The following is a 24,805-nucleotide window of genomic DNA, read 5'->3' as shown; positions in this document are numbered from 1 at the left end:
CCTACACACAGCAGCTGTCCATTCACCCACTCCCTTTTGTCTTGCTTGCCTGTAAGGCTCTGGCCTGTACTTGGATGTCAGACATATTTTTAACAAGAAGAAAGCGCACTCGAAATGTCATCTCTTCTTGGAGGGCCAATTGTAACAACACTCAGCTGGGTGCCAGAAGACAGAACGGTGCACACAGCCTTGCTCTTAGGTTATTCCCTTTCGTTACAAATCCACATGGCTTGCACTAACAAAGTCTCCATGAGATGTCACCATGGAAAGGCCACCTTTTCTCTTCTCTGTATTGGATACAACCTGTATCAGTCTCATTCAACCACTTAAAGTTGTGGGTCCCTCCCGGTCCCCCCCCTCCCCGGTTGCATAATGAAAATCCGTACATGATAACAGCTGAAGCAAACTAGCCAGAGTTGGGGTTCTTCTTTGGGACAAGGAATGGAATATTGTCCAGGAAACTTCCTGAGGCGTGAATACCACCAGTTGGCATAACCAGAGTCCAAAGTGAACATGGTCACCTCACTGGCATACATATGGAATTCTCTTTTCCCTGCCCCCCAATTATCACACAATTCATTCTCTCTTTCTCTTTCTCTCTCTATCAAACACGCACAGATAGTGTGGGAAGAGATGGTCTCGGGGATCACTCTGATCGCTCACATTCCCATCAGCAAGAGGGTGGTCTAGCATGACTGCTTCTGCATCACCAGCTGCTGCATTTCTTCTCTCTGAACAGAGAAAGGGACTCCGCTAAAACAAAGTATCCCAGCATCGTATACAGGGGAGGGGTGTAAAATGGTGTGGCATTTTTATTAAAATTAATCATTATCTTGTCTGACTTCTCAGGGAATGCAAATTACTGACTAGAATGTTGGAATTATTAAAACCTGCTTGCAGTGCTTAGACACAACACAATAATATTACCATTTGCAATGCAAACTTAATATCGTTTCTCTCCAAAGTTCCATATAGCTCTGATTGTAAAGCAGGTTCTGAACATACATAATGAGTGCCGTTTCATTTTCTCCAAAAATAACAGAGAAACCAATTGAACCAATACGATGCACTGCATTACATACGTTACAATAGTTGCTCTTGAATGGGGGGGAAGGGGGATATTTTTTCATGCCTTTACTCAGTGGCTTCCTGACACTCATCACTGGTGGCTTATTTCCAAACAGAGCAGAAAGATGTTTTCCCATTACTGTTGATAATCTTCTAGTAATAGAGAGGAAGGCAGGTGCATGTCCAGCCAGCAGTTACGAGAGCATATGTGTATATTCTCCACACCCACTTTAGAGCTGGGTGAAACGTCATAATTTCATTTGTCACAAACATACTGGTCAAATTAACACACAATCAAATTGCAGAAAGATCCCAAACAGTAATCCAACTGAGAGCAAATGCTTGCAAGGAAAAACAACAAACAAACAAACAAACAAACAACAACAGTGTAGGGACTGACTGACAATTGTCATGTTGTTTTAAAGCCAACTGACTTGGATTCCACGACAATAATTCTGAACAAAGGAGTGTGTATCTTAAGTATTTAAACAACTCAATGATTCCAGCTGTTACACATATTTATTTATTTACATATAATAACAGCAGACTTTTTCCTTAGGTTAGAAAGACACCAGGCTTGGACAATGTTCATTCTTAGTTTCTTTCTTTCTTTCTTTTTTGAAAGAACATTTAGTTGTGAACTTAAATCTTTTTATGTCACAAAGTCCATTGCATAAGTAGGGCACAAAATAATTCATCAAAGCTACAGAAGGGGATTTATATGCTTCTGCTCATCATAAAAGCACAAGACAAGTAGCAGAATACTATTTCAATCAGATAGAGAGTAATAGTCTGCCAACACATTTTTAATTGGAGATTCTTGATATCATCCTTAAGAATAACTGTTTTTTTAAAACCTGGTTTAATTTTCCAGTAAATGGCATAGCGGTGAGGAATCCTGTTACATCAGCTACAGCAAACCTATACATGTCACGTTATGTATAGGACAATTATTCTGAATTCAAAGTATCATATTCAAAAACAATAATTATTGTATTATGGTAGATACATCAATTGCATTAACATTACCATACACTGGACTTATCTAGATTATTATTTTTGTATAGTTCTATAATGGGTAATTCATATCATTTCCTATATACATATGAGATTTCAGTATTTATTTGGATTTCACATATTTCAGCAAAGCATGTGGTGTCAAGGTCTACTCCTTGCTTACTTAGTAAGAATGTTTCTTACTAAAAAATAGTTTGACATACATTTTAGTTGCACTCTAATTGCTACATAAACAATTTGTTTTTATACTCCAGAAAAACCAGAGTGTCATATTGCATAAATTCATTCAAAACTCAGGCACTTATGATGTAATAACTGAAATTCTCATATGTGGTTACAACTTTTGGAGGCAAACTGTCGTAAGTTAACAAATCACTGCAGACATTATCCGTTGCATGCTGAGTCAAAGAACTCAGTATGCAATATATAATGGCCACAGTAATTTCTTAACTTAAGGCAATTTGCCTGAAAAAACTACACTGTGTAATGTCAGCATAACACTGCAAGAACATTTGGGCTAACACTTGGTTTTTTCAAGGACCAAATGCTTATCACTCAAGACGGGTGAAGATTTGGTGGTCAAAATGTTTTTTATTAGTATTCATCTCCTTTAAATGTGTTTATTTTGAACGGCTTACATAGTTTTCCAATTCTGTTTTCCTCTATACATGTTCATATGCAGATGTTTCTTTTAAAACAAGTGTATGAGGAAAGCTTTTGTGCAGTTTTCTGAATAAAATTTCCTTAAATCATACCCACCCACACCTATATAGACATACATGTCTGTATAGTTCTGATGCTACTCAAAGATAATTATATATTCATGTCATGCTGTAAAAAGAATGCATGCATTCTGGAATGACTGGAGAGCATTTAGTCTGGATTATTATTAGAGGCGTCCCTGTAATATGATTGTATAGTAATTCTATTTAAAAGACCATAATCATATGGAGTCCCTGAATGTGTGTCCATTTCTTCGTGTGTGTCATGAGGTCAGGAAGGAAGCTTGGAGATTAATAGCTGATTCAGTGAAATCTGTATTAATTCAGTTTAATATCCTGGGTAATTATTTCAGTTTTCCAAGATAAATTACAATTGTAGAGCTGGCTTTGTATTACCATATGTAGTGAGAAAGTGAGAAAAAGGAATTGTAGAAGGATTTTTTGGGGGGGCAGCAGGGAATGCTGAAACCTAGGGAGGTGGTATACAGGGCAGACCGGTGGTGTAATGGAGCATCAGCTTGCAGGTTTGAACCCCTGGGATTTTCTGAGTAGTAGGAATTATTACACCACCAAGCATCTCACTCTTCCCTCTAAGTTTCGCTGCACTCTTCACAGTATCTGGTAGAGAAATAGCTTTCCCAGGGAACAGTATACTGTATTGTTGCAAGTGATCCATGTTGTAACACAGGGTATCTTTTGTTCCTGAATGGGCAATTAAGAGCAATTAGCTTTACAAAAGACCCACTCTTCATTTGTAGATATGAACTGATCCAGCATTATGGAGATAGGCTGGCAACTAGGCTTGTAAAGATGAACATCTGAACTTGAAATTTACCACTAATCTGCTGGGAGAAACCTTTATTGCCTATGATGGGCTCTTTTCTTTAACTCTATTCGAAAACAAGATTAGGCGATTTCAGAGCAGCTCTGGCCCTGACAGCTAGGATTGCAGCATAGCACTCAATATAGCCAGAGGAAAATATGATTTAAGGAAAAGCTGTTTTTGCTTTGATCTTTTGTCTGATTCTGGTAAATAATTCTAAGGTGTTTAAAAGAGAGGGGCTACTTTAAAAGCTTCAGTAGCAATTGAGATAACAAAAGGACTGAAGTTGCTAATGGAAAGAATTAAGAAAAGTCTGAACAGAGGTTTGCCTTTTTCTCTTTCACTTAAAAAGCGTCTTAAAGAAAAAGCAGGCCTTAAGGTAAGTTTTTCCATCCAGGTATGGTTCATTGTGTAAGACTTCATTCAGGTTCAGATTAGGTAATTGCTGTTGTGGAAAACATAAAGCAGGCTGGACATTGAATAAAGAACAGAGCTCAAGGGCAATAATTTCTCTTAGCATTCTTTCAGAACACAAATCCTAACATTACTCTCGGCAGATCAGCAGTGACACAAGAGTGTGATGCTATTGTGAGGGAAAGGGAGCACATACTGGGACATAATATGAACAGAGACAATATGACAAGCCTGCCAAGACAAGGCTCAAAAGCAGAGACCACCAAAAAGGTCTAAAGAAAATAGACAGGTAATCAGCATGAAGACTTTCCCAAGCAATCAAAGAGAACACAAACAGACATTTTCTTTGATGACTTTAGAAAACCACAGGGCTGGAGTGAGGGTTAGATGTTATTTGCCACTGTGTGGTTGCTACCAAAAAGCCCTTTCCAGTACTTTGATCCCAGCAACAAAATTCCTGATGTGGAGCACTCAGACCGTGGTTTTCTATAACTCGGCAGCTGCAAGATGTTTTCACACACACATTCCACATGATGAAGATGGAAGCAAATGAAAGAGATGGTCAAATGACTACTGCTTTCTGCACAAACTGCTCACATAACCAGGAGTTTTTCAGTAGCCACCATTGGTGGCCAGTAATCTTTTAATTGGTTGTTGTAGGTTTTTCAGGCTGTTTGGCCATGTTCTGAAGGTTTTTCTTCCTAACGTTTCACCAGTCTCTGTGGCCGGCATCTTCAGAGGACAGGAATCAGAACTCTGTCTATGCTCTTGTGCAGTTTGTGAGATAGTTAAGTATTTATAGCTGCCAACAAACTCTACCCAGCCACAAGGGTCGGTGATCACTGCACACAAAAGACCAGCTAACTACACCCATCAGTCACAGTTACAGATCATATCTCCTCCTTATCACAATACACCCACAACAAAAAACACGCTAATCACCATAATCACCCAATCTCCTGAAAAGGACAAAAAGCTGATCCCACAGCTATAAATACTCCACTATCTCACAAATTGCACCAGAGCACAGACAGAGTTCCGACTCCTGTCCTCTGAAGATGCCAACCACAGAGACTGGCGAAACATTAGGAAGAAAAACCTACAAAACATGGCCGAACAGCCTGAAAAACCTACAACAACCATTGGATGCCGGCCATGAAAGCCTTCAAGAATGCAATCTTTTAATTATCGAAATGTAAACAGGAAAGCATTGCCTAAAGATAAGATGTCTGGTGAAGAAATATAAAACAATTTATTATTAGAAAGTAGACATACATATGAATTTGTTCAAATCTGCAAGACAGCAAACTCAAGCTTCCACACTTGGACAGCCATATCCAATCTGGGTCCCTGCAGATGTTTTGGGCCAGGGGATCCCAAACTTGGGTAAACCTAGATGTTCCTGGGCTGCAGCTCCTAGAAAACCTGGACAGCACAGCTGCTGGTGAAGGCTTCTGGGAGTTGCAGTCCAAGAACAAATACCTGGGTTACCCAACGTTGGGGGCCACTGTTAGGCTACAGCTCTCATCCACCTCAGTCAGCATGGTCAATTGTCAATGCCGACAGGACTTCTAGACCAGAAATGGGGAAAGGCTGCACTGGACCGAGATTTATTTTGAATTCAGTGGAGTTTACTGATGAATAAATGTGCATATGAGTATGTTGTAGAAGCAACAGGCTGTTTACTTCTCTCAGGATCAGAGAAAGAAAAAGAAAAAAAGACAAGGAGAAAATAATACCATCTAAATAACAGCAACCAAAGAGAGGTTTTACTGATAGTGCACCTGAGCATACTTTTAACACTGGCAGTGATTTTTATTATTTTTAAAAGTCTCTATAGCTTGCCGCTGTTCTGGTTTATGTATATATGCTTTGAACATGACACAACGTGCAAGACGGCTAACAGTCATTAAAAACTTGGACTTAAGCTGACTTCAGAAAATGTCTTTTTTGTACAGCAGACATGTTCTTTCAAGGAAAGGCATTAGGTCAAACAACACAATGTAGTAATGAGCACTTATCGGTGTATACATGCTCATGTGTGCACTAAAAATAATTACCAGTAAAAGCCACCAAATAGCGTCCTTATTTTACCTGTAGTGTATAATAAGTAAAAGAAACAGAGCGTACATAACACAGAAGTTCAACAAGCAGAGCTCCACAGCTCTACCATAAAAATGTAGGATCATAATTGCTAATGAGGTTGCTAAAGGGGATCCAGAAATGAGCCTCCAGGGGAATATAACACAAGACAGAATGGGGTGATCACGTCCATAAATATTAACACAAGACGTAAGCAGCTAACTCTTGAGGGGTTAAAGAAACGTTAAGAGAAGTTTACCTGTAAGGATTCTGGAAGGAAGAAGAAGAACTAGAAAAAGCCACCTTGGCACTATAGAAAATATTTCCAAAAATACAGATATGAGACAAAGAGAACGGACAAGCCTATGTTCCATCTAGTGCTCAAGGCTTGTTGGTGCAAGCATTATACCCACTTCAACATGACAAATGCTTCTGGAATCTGAATGAAGTTATGAATCTTGCTATGTCTTTAAAGGACTACCATTTGCAGGGCTCAAAGCAGTACGAAACAACAAGATAAAATGGCATTGCATCGCACAGTGATGAGTGCAACGAAGTACTTGAAAACAAACATTCTCTGTTCTGATGCAGTCTTGAGTATTTTGCAAAATGAGCATACCTCACTGAGCCATGATTGACAAATATCATTTATTAGAAGGTGGACATCCACATCATTTTTTAAAACTAAACCTCCCCCCCCCCCGATATACAACACATTAGAGTAACCTCTCCTACATCTTCAGTGCTAGAAGATATTATGGAACAGGTACCTGTGAGCTTAGCCTGGGGCAAGTATTGTGCCTCCTAACCCATGGACCTGTTGCCGCTGCCACTTCCCACAACACCCCCTCCTCCTCCCTCTGTTGCCAACAGGAACGCCCCTCAGGCAATCTGCTCCATCATCATCCCTCCTTCCCCCATATTCCCCAGAGTTCCTCCTCTCCTACCTCACACTGGATCCCACCAGGGTGTGGAAGGGGACTCTCTGCATCTGCAGCTCCCCCTGCACCGCCTGCACAGTCATGCTTTACTCCCAGCACTGGCCCAGTAGAAAGTTGCTGCTGGCTAGGCTCACTGCCACCAGTATTCTGACAGCAGCCAAGAAGAGGCCCAGTGGGACCCAGACCCATGGTGCCCCCAGCCCAGCTTACATGGCTATGGCTGCCCAGCAGCAGCGGCCACCACACACCCCTCAACGAACCCCAGGAAGGGCCGCGAGATGGAGGCTACTGGCTCACTCTCCTCAACAGGGCAGTCTACTCCCCTTTGCTGACCAACACTATACTTGTGCTGAGGTGGGGGGGTGGCTTGCCCTGCCTGCCAGACACCCTTGCGAAGCAGGGAGGCAGGGGGCAGTGGCAGGAGGGAGGGAGAGAGGACTGATGGACAAGGGCACCAAGCCCATCCCAGTGGCAAGACAGAGCACAGGGGCATAAAAGGGTGGTGCTTGCACCCCCTAAAAATGTTGCACCTTGAGGCAACCACCCCTCCCCCCCTCACGCTATGCAACGTCTTCAATGGAAATAATCCAATGAAGTTCACAGGAAGGATTACTGGAGAGCACAGCAGTGCCCTCACCATTTGTGTGTCCCTTCATGGACACCTTGGCCCAAAGAATTCCATTTTCCCAGCATAGCTTAAATGTACTAGAAATATAGCTAACCTTGGAAAACACATTTTTATATACACTTTTCTAAATCTATCTTCATTTTTTTCCATTGATAACATGCATACTGTATGCTTATTTTTTTTAAAAATAGACACAGTTCTGTCCATTTACATGAGTATAATTTCAAATAAGAAGTCATAGAAAAGGAATATAATGCTCACAGTTCCTGGCCAATGATAACAAAGCAGAAGATTTCAGAAACCATCTGTGCTTTCATTAATTTTATCACAGAAGATGAACTGAGTATGCCTGCAGAAAATCTCAGTTTGAGTTTCTTTTCTCCTTCTAGCCAGTAGCTGTGTGCATGTCTGAAGAAGTCTCAGTTAAATGCTATGCAGAATTGTTCCTCCACAGTATCCCAAACACAAAGAATAACTCATGTGAAACCAGGAACAAGCTACTGCTGCAATAGCCATTTTGATACTTCCTTGGGTCTTCATCTACTCCATTCAAAGCAGATAAGACTCCACTAGAATCTCAACTCCTCACGGAAGTGTGGGAATCCATTCCTTCATTCAAGTTTGTTTTTCACACTTACTACAAAGCCATATAGTCTCTGCACAGGTCTCTGATCTTGGGAAGCTTTGCAGTCCCTGAGCTGGTCTGACCACTCTCTCAACCTGATAGAACTAAAGTTTGAACTGAGTCAGCCTAGTGGTTCAGGTGTCTATGAATGCAAGCCTTGATTTCTCTCAGTTTGAGAGAGAGCCGTAGTTGTGTTCTTTCGTTTTCATTGGGGCCTAAGGCACTGGATTTGCTGCCAACGTACGAGACACACAGAGAAGCTTCCTGTATTCTTGCTTTGATGGGCAAAAGCCTGACCTGTGCTGAGATTTGCATGTGGTGTTATCATTCACAAGATCTCTTTCTAGTGTACCATTCCTAATTGTTATACTGAGAATACATCTTTCCATTACTGTTAGTTTGCAGTGGTGCTAAAGGCCTGATCCAGAAGCACACTCTAGGGGCGAGGGGGGGGGGGAGGCAGTCCTGTGCCTGCTTACCCAGCAGCGTGTTCCATTCAGCTCAGTTGGACTCTGAGGAGACATGTTTAGGTTTGCAAATGTCTAGCTACAAAGCAAGTTCTTCTAGCAAACGGGTTAATGGGAATTGACCTAAAATACAGGGCCCCAGGAACAAGACAGTTATATCACCTATAATGAAAATACAGGCAGGCAAAGCACAGCCACTGGTGGTGGTTGTATTATTATTATTATTATTATTATTATTATTATTATTATTATTATTATTATTATTATTATTATTATTATTATTATTATTATTATTATTATTATTATTATTATTATTATTATTATTATTATTATTATTATTATTAATTGTATTTATACCCCACCTATCTAGTCATTTCGACCACTCTAGGCGGCTTACAACATAAAACATAACAAGTTCAAGAAAAATTTATAACAATTAATTAATTAAATGATTTTGCAATGGGAAAAATACAAAATAAATCAATAAAGAGAAAAAAAAGGAAAGAGGACAGGAATTAACTGGAAGGGAAGGCCTGCCTATACATCCACGTTTTTAGTTGGTTCTTAAAAGTACCCAGCAAGGGTGCAGCGCGAATCTCTGGATGTAGGTTATTCCAGAGGTGAGGAGCCACCGTCGAGAAGGCCCGGCTTCTAGTTCTTTCCTTCCGGGCCTCCCTCGGCATCAGGCTCCTCAGCCTCACCTCCTGGCTCGCGCGGGTGACATGGGAGTAAGCGTTCCGCCAAGTATTGAGGGTTTATTTATTGTCCAGACTCTTATTAATCATTGGTAGATTTTTCCTTACTTTCCAAACTTAATCATGATCTACTAAGAGTCATAAAGGGTTGTGTTATATAGCGATTTAGCTTGTCCACTAGAAGGCTAAAATTGAGGGGAGAACAGGAGCACCCCCGCAACGCTTCCAATGGCTCCATGCCTCCTCCCCCACACCTTCGTCATCTTTAAAATATTTAGAATTAAGTGTGCTTTTCTCCTTTATCAGTTATTTTCTATTCTGCTCTCTTTCGTTGTTGTTGTTGTTGCCTGTGTATTTCATTGTAATTCAAAACTAGCACCGGTGCTCCTCCCTCAAATCTCTCGTGCTTCCCTCTGATTCTTCCTTCTAATCTGCTGAGGCATACCTGATCTTGGCTTGTCCTCCCATGGACCCATCCAGTGACCCAGTCTTCCTCTCCACTCAGCTGTTGCGACTATTTTTTACTTCTCCTGGATTCCCAACAATTACCCTTTCTCTCTTCTCTTCCTTTTCTCTCCCATCTCACTTTTTCCCCCTTGCAGGTGTATCCTGGGGCTAATTCAGATTTTCACTCTGCTCACTCGTCTCCCACCAGGCCGCAAGGTGTTTTCTCTTTTTTCAACATTTGGAAGAGTTCTGTTGTAGTCATGTCCAGGATGATGGTTTCTACTCACCTGAGGATGATCAGGGGACTGGAAACCAAGCCCTGTGAGGAAATGCTGAAAGTGCTGAAAATGTTTGAGAAAAGGGGACTGAGGGCAGATATGAAAGCATTTTTCAAATACTGTACTTGAAAGGCAGCTGGACTGAGGAGAGGCAGGATCTGTTCTCACTCATCCCAGACTGCAAGACACGTGATAAAAGGCCCAAATTACAGGAAGCCGGATTTAGGCTGAATATAGAGAAAAATTTCTTAACAGTTAGAGCTGTATGACATTGGAACCAGTTACCTTGGCAGGTGGTGAGAGCACCCATGTTGGAGGCATTCAAGAGAAAATTGGCCAACCTTGTGTCAGATCTGCGTTGACTCGGATGACAGCATTGAGTAGGGAGTGGGACCCCATGGCCTTCTACGCTCCTCCCAACTCATTTATTTTATGATACTCTGATTCTACGAATTCCACAATCACATGTATCACATTTTGCAATGACAGGAAGTGCAGCATTATTAATGCTTTATTCTACAGATGTTAACACTGAATACCCTTATATTATTACTATTATATTGGGAAGCTTTGGGAATTTCAGCTCCTTAAGAACATAAGAACGTATAAGAAGAGACCTGCTGGATCAGACCAAGGGCCCATCTAGTCCAGCGCCCTGTATCTCACAGTGGCCCCACCAGAATGTATCCCCTGTCACCAATCAGAAGGACTGGTCACAGGGGATACATTTATAGGCCACTAATAATTTGTTTTAAATAAATCATACAAAATGCAAGCTTTCGTGGGTGAATCACATGATCAGAGGGACTGTTGACATCATCTTCAAGACTCAGCCAATCCCAAGGGTGCTGCTGCCATTTTCTCCTGGGTCTTTGTGACCTCACAGGGGCCCCACTGCTGGCAGATAAAAGGGGCTTGCTGGCCAGGGCAGGAGACAAGAAGGGAGGCCAGTGGCCAGAAGGCAGTCCGGCAGAGAGAGAGAGCGGCAGCAGCTGCAGGGGACCAGGCCCTTCTGTCCAAGGCAAGTTCTCTCGCGAAAGCAGATGAACTTGCTAAGTGGGCTGGCGAGTTAACAGCTCGAGGCTGCGGAGATCCGTTGCTTGAAGCTGGCTGATGTCGGTGATGGACCAGGAGGAAGTTGGTGGACGTTGGCAGAAGCTGGTGGAGTCTGCCTGCGAAAGCTGACTGAGGCCTCAAGGCGGAGGCTGGCAGAGGTTGGCGGATGAAGCCAGTGGATGTTAGCCTCCTGAAACCAGCTGGCGGAAGCTTGGTGGATATCGGTGGACAGAAGCCCGGGCGTCTGTGTGAACAGCTGGTGGAGTGAAGGTGTGTGTGTGTTGGGGTGACTGGTGTGTGTGTGTGTGTGTGTGTGTGTGTGTGTGTGTGTGTGTGAGAGAGAGAGAGAGAGAGAGAGAGAGAGAATGTGTGTGTGAATGGGCTGGCTGGTGTTCTGTGGGGATGTCGCCAGGGCTTGAGTGTGACCCAAGCATTCAGGAGCTGGTGGAGGCTGGCTTCAGCAGCAGAGAGGAAGAGATGAATGGGTGGATATTCCTGGTGGAAGCCAGTGGATATAGGTAGGCGAGACTTCGGGATGAAGTTGCCAGAATATTGGTTGGTGATACACCTGGGTTGAAGCTGGTTGATGGCAGTGGATGAGCTCGCTCCTTAGTTGTTTTTCTCTCTCTTTCTCTTGCAGGGCCCGAAGCTTCCTCTTCTCCATGGGGTGTGAGGGACCAGAAGGCAGGTGTCCTGCTGGAGCTGAACCAGGCCATTGTCTCCACTGAGGATACCCATTTAGCCTCTTTTCCAAAACCAATAAGACTTTTTCTTGAATGGTTTTGACGTGTTGTCTTGTTTATCAGAGGCTGTCACGGGATTATCTACCCTATCCCCTCATTATATCTGGGACCCAATGCCTGGGGTGGGTCTTTGTAAAGTCATGGTGTGGGGCCTTGTGATGTCACAGGAATTGGGAACATAATATTTCTCCATGCATGTGTGAGGGAGTGAGCTAGGCATTGTGGGTTCCCGGTTCCCTATCTGAGCTCGTAAGCAAGTATATTATGTGTCGTGTTGGACAGACACAGGAAGCCAGTGAGCCCTGGTGCCATTCGGACAGGGTTGGAGTTGGGTACCCAAACACTATGGCCACCCCGTAACAATAAACGAGACTCGCTCCTTCCCTTCCACCACGGCTCCTCACATTTGTTTGCCTGGCCTGGAGATTCAGGGGAGCCCAGCCATTTCCTGGCACAGCAGCTCATTCTCTCAGACCTGGCAAGCCTCATCTTCATCATCAACACCATGAGCACTCCATGGACAGCTCCTTGCAGAGTACAATTGGGGAGCAAATATGCCACTTCAAAGAAGCTTCCAGTCAAACCTCTCAGCCCAGTGCCACAGCCAAGGAAATGGAGATGGGCAAGGATTTGGAGATGAGCGGACATTAAAATTCATGTGGATCCATGGCATGGATAGATGGCAAAAATACACTGGTACTGTAAAATCATCTTTCTCTGAGTGCCTAGTCCATCTCCTTAACCTTTCCCCTAGCAATGCAGCTTGAAATCTCTCCAATCTAGACCTGCTGTTGATCCTGTTTGCTCTGTGAATTCTAAAATCTCCCAAGGCAGAACATCCAATTCTGGGAGTTGTAGTCGGAAGAAACAATTTTGCCAAGTTCTGGCCTGTCACCACAGGGGCTGAGAGAAAACATTTGACCAGGGCTTCCCAATGGTGGCTCCCCAGATGTTCTTGGACTACAGCTCCCAGAAATCCTGGCCAGCACAGCTAGTGATGAAGGTTTCTAGCAACTTTAGTCCAAGTACATCTGGACACCCAAGGTAGGGAACTACTGCTTTAGATGCGCCTGACTTTTGTGTACTCAGACAAAATGAAGATTTACACAAGTTTGTCCTAAGTCTTTGAAATGTGTCACAGCTCTTCTCATCCTGCCACTAGTGTCTGTCCACCACATAGGTAAAACAAAAACAAAGAAACACCTTCTGTTGTTATGCACTTTGCCCAACTGCTTGACAAAACATGACAAAAATAAAAAATTGCAGAAACTCTGCCCTCCTCTAAGGTTTGCCATATGACGATATATATGCAAAATGAACAGAACACTCAAGCAGCCTACAATTGCTATTCTGCTTCCGTTAATAACCAAACGGGTTCTGTATTCACAGAAGGGGAATTGTAGCAGTTTAATGAACCCAGATGGCTCACATTTATAACCTTCATAAATTACTGAGACCCGGTATAGATAATGGTTTTTGTATCATACAACTTCAGAGAATCGTTATGGAGGTGATGTGGCTGAACATAGCCTTGTTTAAAAAAAAACTGATGACACAATGAAACTAGACTTTTTTTAAAAAAAAGATTTGACTTTTCCCTAGCATCCTGCTTTTTTTCTGTGCAGAGAGGGTTTCCTTTAATGTAAAGGTAATATAAATTTAAGTTAAACATAAGGTATCTGTAAATGTAAGATAAACATAACAGCAAACCTCTTTGGTTCTGTTTTCATATATGAATGGAACTTGTTGGTAAGTCACTTCTAAAAAAGCTGCTTTCCAGCATCCCTTGCGTTTTTACATATACAGGCAAGGCAACTGGGACTGCCTTGTACTGGAATCTCATCCAAATTCATTGTTTGTCAAAAGCAAAACAGTGCAACACACTCTACATTTGATTCCACACTTAGACAAGGATCTGAATGCACTCCCAGTACAGATGTTGTTCCTCTGCTCTGCATTTCAGTGTGATACCATTCCTCTGCAGAGTTATTTCAATGGGATGAATACATCAACATATATCCTAAAGCAGAGGCGCATTCAATTCACTTTGTTAGTAAGGAGGACAGGTTCTTCTTTCAGGTCCTGGAACAAAGGTAGTTCAGGGCAAGCGTGCAAGAAGGGATAGTTGAATGAGCTGAAGATGTGGAAATAATCCTCTCCCAAAGAAGTGAAACTAGTGCATGAATGGGCAGCATTGAAAACTGTGTTGTATACATATATACATATACATATATATACATATACATATACATATACATATATATATATACATATACATATATATATACATATACACATATATATACATATACACATATATACATATACATATATATATATATATATATATATATATATATATATATATATATATATATATATATATATATATATATATATATATATATATATATATATATATATATATATATATATATATATATATATATATATATATATATATATATATATATGCGTATATGCGTATATGCGTATATGCGTATATGTATACAACATATAAAACATGTGGAGAAAAAATGGTGCAAATCCTGTTGCATAATTTATATTGGTAGAAGGGAAATGATGTAACTTGCAGTGACAAATTGCTGATAATCCATGAGTTTCTGCTTGGATTCCTCATTGCACACTGGTTGGGTGGCTTGGCGCGCAATAAGAAATGCAAGCCGAGACCCGTAAGTGGCAATTTGCTGCTGCAAGTTATCCTTTCTACCAGTGTAACCAAGTAACAATATTTTGGCCAATATGTACAATAAATGAAGCTACAATTTCTCAAAGCAGTGCCAGCAGGCACCCACTCAGAGGCAGTGCGCCGGATTCTCTGCTTCTGCTCCTCCTCCTCTAGATTAAAAAAAAAGACAAATGCCGCAAGAAAATAATCAAAAGCCAAAGTAAACCAATTTAAAGATATTCTTCAAAACCAATCCAGTACAGTTCAATCCAGTCCAGTCCCTACAAGCAGAATTTGAACATGGTATTCCAGGCAGGGTAGTGTATGTTTGCAAAACAAGTGGTTATCACACCATTTTGCTACAAATTTCTACAAGGTCCGAGTCAACTCAGAGGGAAACCACACTATTCACATATAGATATTCTGTCACAGTCCCCTCCTCAACAAATATGGCAACAGATTTTGACAGTATTAAAAGTAGATACGGTAGCCTACCTTCATATACAGCCTTGAATCCTTGGGCACTCACAGCAAAGTCAGTAGTGAAGGAGAGAGTGAGTATAGAACCTGTGCTCACTATAGATGATGGTAGCTGGAATCCAGAAAGCCTATAAGAGACAAGAGTAATACAGATTAAAAGAAGAATCTATGGTATTTGTTATTAATTGTTATAGCTATTGATACCACAACAACCAGCAATAATTAACCAACGATATTTAAATATGCATATTGGAATGTTGTATAATATCTCTCCTTTGATTAGAAGATTTAAAAAAACATTTAAAACTAGTTCAATTAGACTTCTATATATTTTAATTCTCACTATGGTGAGCAAGCAATACATATTTGTCCTGCCTATCCATTTTAAGAAATATGACTTTAGCGGCACTTTGCTCTGTCCTTTTTCTCAACTGGTGTACATATGTGGATAAATGATTTCAAGGAGTAAACATCCAAGTTAAGCATGTTTGAAGTGGTAGCTAATGTACACAGACAACTGGCGGTGTATAGCAGCTGCTATATATAGCCAGCTTCAAGTAGTCTCTGCACTCTGTGATTTTGTAGAAATTTCTACAATACAGTACATTGTAGATGAGACAATTTAGGAAGAAATAGTTCTTTTTAAAAAATACACTGCAAGGAAGATTTTACAGTAAAAAGTAAATGAAACAAAAAACTGGTAAATCAGAAGGCTATTGAATATGTATTCGCGAAGGCGGATACATTGAATATATTTCAATAGTATTTTATTCAAATTTTAAAGAATCTTAGAATCATAAAATTGTGAGTCTTTCTCAGCATGTTGGCAAAGTTAAAGGATGGAGATGGGGCAGGGGCAAGGATAAAATATTAAAATAAAGAACAATTTAGATTTGCGAAGTTTCAAAAATCTATGTCTTCAAATACATATTTTAATTTTAAAGTCAGTAATTATTATAATATTAAACACAGTTGATAAATTGGGAAACCAGACTGAATTGGATATGGTCACATATGGAGTAAGTTGGTCTTATCTAGAACAGGCTTTCTGAGGTTAATGGAATGGAATTAAGGGCCTGTCCAGACTGATGTGGTATTGGATCAGGCTACAAAGGGACTGTTGAGGTCAGGAGGAGGACCGGTGTGCCATTTGGTAGGCTCCTCCCATCCCATCCAAACAGCAAATGATCCTTTGTAGCCCAATCAGCTGTCAGTTAAGCACTTCCCTGATCTTCTGTGCAGGGTCAGAGGAAGTGAAATGATTGTTTTTATACATACCGTATTTTTCGTTCCATAAGACGCACCTTTCCATAAGACGCACCAATGTTTTAGGAGAAGAAAACAGGAAAATATAATCTGTTTTCTTCGCTCCATAAGACACACAGACTTTCCACCCCCCTGTTTTGTGGGGAAAAGTGCGTCTTATGGTGCGAAAAATACGGTATATATAAAATCCCTCTCCCTTTGTAACTGTAATTCCATTTTCTCTTTTCCCATCTCCTTGCTTTCCTTCCCTACTTCTCTCTCCACTTTCTCTTTCCACCTTGTAATCTGCAACCATCATGGCAGTTGGAAGCCAGGCTGCTGGAAACTGTTATCTCCTGGCTAAACAGGCTAAACAACAAAGCATGCCAAAAAGAATACATGCCCTACCGCTGGGCTAGAAAGGTGTATGACAGCTCTTTAAGGAGAAGGATGGATTGTTCTAAGTAGAAACATTAGGAGACAAGTTCTTTTTTTTTCAATCCAAACTTTACGACCAGATAGGCGGGATATAAATAAAATAAATAATAATAATAATTTACCGTCAGTGATCCATATATCATATCTATATGCTAGTGTGTACACACTCTTAAATACGATTAATTTACGTTTCATAGACTTTAATGAGTCTGTCTACACTAAATCTGCATCTAACTCAGTAATCTCAGTAATCTAATACTGCACATGAACTGGCAATCCTGCATAAAGCTCCCATGTGTCACCATTGATCTTGGCAACAATGCTATCAGCATATCATATACAACAGGCTTAAGAAGAAAAGTGAGGATTATGATTTGATTGTCATGATGGTTCCATCAGCAAAACCAATATACCAAGAAACCTTGCAGAAAAAAATAGCTCCATTGATGAAGTCTGAGGAAGAATTATGGGTTCATATTCTTGATTCCAACATTATCTAATGCTGATACTTATCTTAAATACAATTAATACAATGGCATTCATCCTTGCCATTGTCTTCTTCCTTTTCTTCTCTTAATATGAAGCTTTTTACAATACAGTGTTTTGTGTGTGATCAAAGGCACATTCCAAGAGACCTTAAAATTCATTATCAGTAACATGATAATGTATCCTCAAAACAGCATCTATTTTTTTTCTTTGTTGTTTCTTTCACTTTGTAATTTGATAATGCTCTATGGTGAGATAGCAGCTGTCTAATACTGCAACTCGTATAATTTAATCATAGTTTAATATTTGTTTGATATACTTCATATGCACACATCAGATGTTGAATTCCAGGAAATATTTATTTAGTCCTCCGGTGACTGTATCATGGTCTTATATTGTGCTAGTAAATATTTCCAGTTCCAGCAAAAGTCTCCTGTTGAGATATGAATTCTTGACAAATGACTTCTGGTTTTTCCTTGATATGTTTTATCGAGTGATCCACTTTGTCTAAAGTTATTCTGACATGTGGTATTTTTTTCTCCAAGTACTTGCTTCTGTGTAGATTAAATGTAAAAAAAATTCCCAACCTTTTGAACAAAAGTGCATGTCAGTGAACATAATAAAAAAATTAAGACAGCAAACACATCCAAGAATGGTGCAGTTTAGATATGAATGATAGTTTTGTTTTGGTTTTTAAAAAGCAAAACATTAAGCTGCTGCCTACATATTTAAGGATAGGCCATCATAATCTCCCTAAATTGAGTAAACCCAGTAACATTTGTTCCCGTAGCGTGCTAGTACAATAGACGTAATTTTGTAGAATGAGGCATTCAAATATATGCAGGTTTCTCTATGGAAATCTAAAATTTATTCCCTAGATCAACACTTCTGTTTCAAACATTAGTTTAAAAACCAAAGTCCTTCTAACTTTCTGTTAAAAAAACTCTTATCTGCCTATGAAGTTTTGCTTTCTTTATTTTTCACAGCCCCCTATATTTTTTTATGTTTAGCTGGGCTTGTTTTGCTGGCCAAAGTAGATGATATAGTGGTAATCAGTCTACCGTGTTTTAATTAAAAGTAGTGTTTTAATACTAGTTCAAAGTAGCTGTGGCTGGAAGAGGGCGTTTCGACTGGAGGTGAAATACCTGAATGGATTTCTCTTCTTCAGCTCTGCCATTACCCCCCCCGCCCCAAATCTACACTGGCTTCACTCCAGGCTGCTATTTAAACTACTGGGGAAAGGAATCAAGTAGCACAAAGGTAAAGAGGCACTTTTCACACATCCAGGGTACATTGGGAAAATCAGATACAGTATCTTTCTGAGGTGGAAGACTTATATTTTTGCAGTCAGAGACAGCAGCATCGTCACAAGCTTTATCACCATTTGAAACTCTTTCCCTTCTATTCTTAAAACAAATTTCACTCATATTTTCCCATTGCAGCAGCATTTCTGAAGTTCAAAAAGATGAAGAGGCATTCAGCTACTGTGTCGGATTGCTAAAAAATAGTCATGCAAGCCCTTTACCTAAGACATCAGAGAAGTGTTCTTTTTCCATTTTTCTCCCCTCACCCTGTGTTCCCCCTTCCACATATGTGATAGGTAAATGATCCTGAGGATGTTCTTCATAGCCTGATGGAAAAGCTTCCCAGCTCCAATCTGACAGAATACCCCTATGGTTAGATATTTCATATATATTTAGCAATATCTTGACCAGTGAGGTCAAGAGTATACTGGAGTGAGTGAGTGAGTGAGTGAGTGAGTGAGTGAGTGAGTGAGAGAGAGAGAGAGAGAGAGAGAGAGAGAGAGAGAGAGAGAGAGAGAGAGAGAGAGAGAGAGAGAGAGAGAGAGAGAGAGAGAGAGAGATCTCCATATAGATACACACACATACACATACACATACACACACAGGATCATATATATATTTGTGTGTGTGTGTGTGTGTGTGTGTGTGTCTGTCTGTCTGTCTGTCTGTCTACTATCTACCTATCTACCTATCTACCTATCCATCCATCCATCCATCCATCCATCCATCCATCCATCCATCCATCCATCCATCCATCCATCCATCCATCCACAGGCTATGACGAACATCCTCAGGATCATTTACCTATCACACATGAGGAAGGGAGAACACGGGGGTGGGGAGAGAAAAATGAAACATATATGACTCCTTTCCAAGACTTTACTCTTGACCAGTGAGGTTTCCTGACTTCTGGTTAATGAGACTTCATTTTCATTCCCATTCTCCTGCATTTTTGTTTTTTGCTTGTCATTCTGAGCAGGAAGCATGCCATCCAATACCATTTCTAGGTGAGCCCTGTGCAAGAAAAATGCCATTTGCCACAGGAAATGTAACAATCCTGTATAGCTTTGTATTTATTCCATGAAAAAAAGAAAGGAGGGGCATGAAACCTCTGAGAAGTTCCTCCAAATTATGGATGAGATGTCTTGGGAACTAAAAAAAAACAAGGCAAAGAAATATCACTTTGAGGGGGAGGGGAAGAGGGATCTCTCCACCACCATTTTTCGCTGCAAAGTTCATATCCTGATGGGGGGGACCCTTATTTTAGCAGTGGGTTAAAAAATCAATTCAGGCAGTGCTACAAAATGATTCTCCAAGATGGGAGCAGCTGTACCTATTGAATTCACATGGTGGAAATTACAATCCACCTTTTATGCCCTCTCACTTTGTTTGAGGTTTAGATGCCTAAAATTAGGTGTGGCTGATAGAATGCCTGGAAGCAGCAAAGCTATACCACCTTATTCTGCTCCTGGTGTTACTCTATGAAGCACCTGGCTGCTCCTGTATTGCTATTGAGAAATGAATCATACTATGAGTTGATGGATGCCTATGGGACTTGATGGCGCTGCGGGCTAAACCGCAGAAGCCTTTGTGTGCTGCAGGGTCAGAAGACCAGCAGTCGTAAGATCGAATCCACGCGACGGAGTGAGCTCCCGTCACTTTGCCCCAGCTCCTCGCCAACCTAGCAGTTTGAAAGTATGTAAATGTGAGTAGATAAATAGGTACCACCTCAGTGGGAAGCGTTCCGTGTATAGCTGCACTGGCCACATGACAACGGAAACTGTCTTCGGACAAACGCTGGCTCTACAGCTTGGAAACGGGGATGAGCACAGCCCCTAGAGTCGGACACGACTGACTAAAATGTTAAGGGGAACCTTTACCTTTTTATGCATTGCTTACATCAGTAGTTGGCAGGAAAAGGTTCAAGAGGGAGAAAGGCATTGTATGCAGCTCTGATTACTTTAAATTAGCACTTATTCATACCCGAATCAGGAAAAATGTGACTATATTAGCTGCGGAAGGTCAGAGGCAAATAACCATCTAGTTCTGAACTGAACCCAAAGTTCCTAGCCATGACTAAAGCTACATTGAAAGGTGATGCCTACCAAATGTAGGAGAGATACAAACAGTTTGAAAACTTCAGTTTTCTCCTCCCCATGTCCCCCAATCTGGCCTGATGCAGACTTATTCTACCAAAAAAAGGCAATGCTGCTGGTTTCATTTCTCTTTCCCAGCCCCTTCCTCACACTCGTCTCTATTCATCCAGCAGATACATGAAAGCTCCTGGATCAGGTGCTGAATATTTGAAAACAATTTAACAAAATAAACCAGCTAGTACGTTACTAGATTATTCTTTATTAGCAGTGGTTCCCAAGTGATCACCACACATTTTCCAGTGGAAATATCAACCTGCATCCCTCTTTAAAACTGTTCATACGCCCACCATATTGCTCAGGGAATGCTTGCTTCCTTCATGCTGATCGGTGCCTTTGGGTTTTTTGTTTGTGTTCCTGTCTTTTTAGCCTGCAGATTATTCTACTTTCCCAAAAGTTCCTTAACAATTAAACCAAGGAGGCTGACTAAAATGAGTGTCAAGAAGGCAACATCTTTCAGATCCCCAGAGAAGTGGTGCACCTCTGTTTTTTTTTTCATATCTCTGGTAATTAGATAAACTTACAGTGCCTCAGGCAGAGCTTGAAAGGCTGCGATTCTCATACTTTCAAAAGCAGTTACTGAGAAACAAACCAATATTTAAAGATCATCTAACTGTATTAAGTGAAAATATGGGGAAACAGACATTGCTTGAATTGTATCTCAGATCCATTACATTAATTTAATGTATTTTACAGATATTTTAAAATATGACATGTTTCCTGGAGAAGGATGGGCCACACCTCCCAATGGCCTGTTCTTTCAAAGCCTATTCGAATCACAGTGGCTACATTTATTCTGCCACTAGCTCCTATCACCCATTAATATACTGTACTTAGCATCCAGAACTCAAAAAGTTAAATTACACAGCTAGCAAAGCTGCACTGGATGAGGGATTTTGCAGGTTCGTCTTTATTTTGCTTGCAATGCACATTCTTGCTCTTTCAGCCATACTCAAATTATTCAAGATTAGTTTTAAAAGTAATGTTCTTCTGATTTGTTTCTGTTGGTATATTCAAAAGTGGTTCTGTATAGGCAAGGTTGTCCTCTCTCTCCAGTTCTGTTTTGCCTGGTTATTGAAATGTTGGCAAATGTAATTAGGAACGATGATTTAATTGAAGGTATAGGAGAAAAGAAGACAAAGATTAATTTATTTGCGGATGATTCCTTATTGACAGTGAAAAACCCGTTAGAATGTATAGATAAAATTAAAACACACTTAGAAAAATTTGGAAAAATAACCGGATTAAACATAAACTGGCAAAAATCTGACTTAATGTTGTTTAATTATAGTAGAATAGAACAAGAAAAGTTTACTGAAAAACATGATTTTAAAATATGTAAAACAATTAAATACTTAGGAATAGATTTAGCGAAAAATATTCAAAAGATAAAGGATTATAATTATAACAAACTAAAGGAAGTAATTAATAAGAAACTACAAGAATATGATAAGTTCAAATTATCTTGGTTTGGAAAGATTGCATTGGTAAAAATGAAAATTTTACCAAAAATTAATTTTCTATTCAGAATGTTACCAATGCAGTTAACAGAGGATGAGTTGAAATATTGGCAAGGAATAGTTAACAAATATTGTAATGAAGGGAAGAAATCTAGAATAAATAAAAAGTATTGGTATAAAACAACAAAAAAAGGTGGTATAGGTTTGCCAAATATAAGAAACTATTATTTAGCTAACCAACTGAGGTTTATTGGTGAAATTATATATAATCCGGAAAGGTTAATTTGGTGGGAAATGGAATCATCAGAATTACAAGGAAATATAGAAAAATATTTATTTGCTAAAGGTAAGAAAGACAAAATAAGTCAAGTTAATAATCCTTTTTTAAAGACACTGTTAAATATATGGTATAAGTATAAAAAGAATTTATGTTCATCATACTCTCCATTTGGATTAGTGACAGAAATAGAAGATTTTCCTACCAATATGAAGGTGTATATGGATTTATTTAAAGAAGAAAAAGTGATTAGACTGAAAGATTGGCTGTATAAAATGAGATCTATAGATCAAATGAAACAAGTATTTCAAAACAAGACTATTTCATGGTTGAACTATGTACCACTGGAAAGATGGACTAAGGAATGGGCAAATAAATATAATAAAGGTAGAGAACACACAAAATTTGAGCAATTTTTACTCTCATATGAGGACATTCAGATGACTGACTCAGTAAAAGGTACAGTGAGTAAAATTTATTCACTTCTTAATTTAGAGGAAGAAGAAAGTGAGAAAGAAGGATTGAAATTGGTGTGGGAACAAGATATTGGGAAAAGAATAAATGAAGAAGAATGGAGGAGGATATGGAAAATGAGGATTTTAAGATTGATGTCAGTAAGAATAAAGGAAAAATTTTTTAAACTTAGTTTAAGATGGTATTTAACACCGGTAAAATTAAACAAAATTAACACCAGTCATCCGAATGTCTGTTGGAAATGTGAGAAAGAAGTTGGTACATACTTTCATATGTGGTGGGAATGTGAAAAGGTACAAAGTTTTTGGAAACAAATTTTTAAAGAATTAAGTTGTATCTGTGGAAAAGATATAGAATGTAAGGCTGAGATTGCTTTGTTATCAATATATGAGAACGTGGAATATGACAAAATGATTAAAGAATTGATAACTAATCTAATAACAGCAGCTAGATTGATTATTGCTAGACAGTGGAAATTAAAGACTGAATTACAAATTGAAGAATGGTATAAAGAAATATGGAATATAGCATTAAATGATAAATTAACTTGTAATTTAAAGATGAAGAAAGGAGAGTTGAAAAAGAATAATTTTTATGTAATATGGGGCAAATTTTTGGAATATGTGTTAATAAGGGGAAAAGGGAGAGCTCCAAATCAAGAATCTATGCAGTTCTGGAGAGGAGGACAATAGAAGAAGAAGAATGAGAAGAAGAAGAAAAAGAAGAATATGGCAAGAAGTCCCGTATATGGTGGTGGGGAACACTGTTATTGTGTTGTAAGTGTATATGTTTTATGTATATGATTTTTTTGTTATAGTTATAAATAAATAAAAAAATATTAAAAATAAAATAAAATAAAATAAGTGGTTCTGTATTGGCTTACTACCCATGGATACTCTTGGTATGGGATAAAATACTCCTTCCCACTATTCAGCCACAAGAGACACACACAACATGTCTCTTGCACGAAGTGTAGGAATCAGATACAGATGGTACAGAAACACCCAAACTAGGTGAGACAACCAGTGATGGAAGTCCAGAATTTAAGCCCATTGTCACAAATTCTGAACCTTATAACCTGGAAAGCCCAGAATCAAGATCTCTGAACCTGCCCATCCCCTCTGAAAAACAAAACAAAACAAACAAAGAACTCCAACAACTAACTTACCTCAAGAAAGCTAAACTTAAAAAAAAACACACACAAGCATCCTCTGAGCAGGATTCTTCAAAGCAACTATGGTTCCAGTGGGGACACCATGCTCTATGGCTCCTGATTACTACTAAGGGCAGTGCAGAAGACAGGAGCTGATGAATGAAGAAGTAACAGAGTCCCTGACTACTAACCTAAGGACTGTATCCTTAAGCCTCCCCAGTTGATCCATGAGGTCTAAAGTCTAGAAGAGGTGGTCCGGATCTTTAAGTACAGAGATGATCCGTTGGAGCTGAGACTGTATGTAAGAATGTGGATTACCTGGAGGTAACCACAATAGCCTCTTACAGCAAAATCAAAAAGTTTCCTGTCTTGTCAGTTGTTAAGGTATTCAGTTCTAAAAAAGAAAAAAGAAAAAACAACCAACCAAACTAAAAAAACCACCTCTGGTTTCTCAATGTGAGATACTGTGCTTCTGTAATTACAATTCAAAAAGTCAGGAAATGACCCAATACTGCTGCACAATATCATGCCTGTGTTGCCAGCAGGGAAAAAAATGCCCAACTTATAGCAAAGGATAGGTGAACACCTATGTCAGCAATCAAGATGGCTTACATGATACCCTCTTGTGCTCACTATAATC

At 39.7% G+C, this 24,805-nt stretch overlaps 1 protein-coding gene across 2 annotated transcripts in view; it reads right to left on the bottom strand.

The window, feature by feature from the left end:
• CSMD1 (CUB and Sushi multiple domains 1) overlaps positions 1–24,805 on the bottom strand; it is a 1,337,717-nt gene that overhangs the window by 918,795 nt on the left and 394,117 nt on the right. For both annotated transcript variants that reach the window (XM_078386602.1, XM_020797818.3), the window contains exon 3: positions 15,191–15,303. In XM_078386602.1, coding sequence (XP_078242728.1) covers positions 15,191–15,303 — 113 coding nt within the window. The remainder of the gene's footprint in view (positions 1–15,190; positions 15,304–24,805) is intronic.

The sequence above is a fragment of the Pogona vitticeps genome, chromosome 1 (assembly GCF_051106095.1).
Source record: "Pogona vitticeps strain Pit_001003342236 chromosome 1, PviZW2.1, whole genome shotgun sequence".
NCBI classification, from domain to species: domain Eukaryota; kingdom Metazoa; phylum Chordata; class Lepidosauria; order Squamata; family Agamidae; genus Pogona; species Pogona vitticeps.
The sequence above is the reverse complement of the archived record's forward strand: the minus strand, read 5'-3'. Positions and strand labels throughout refer to the sequence as shown.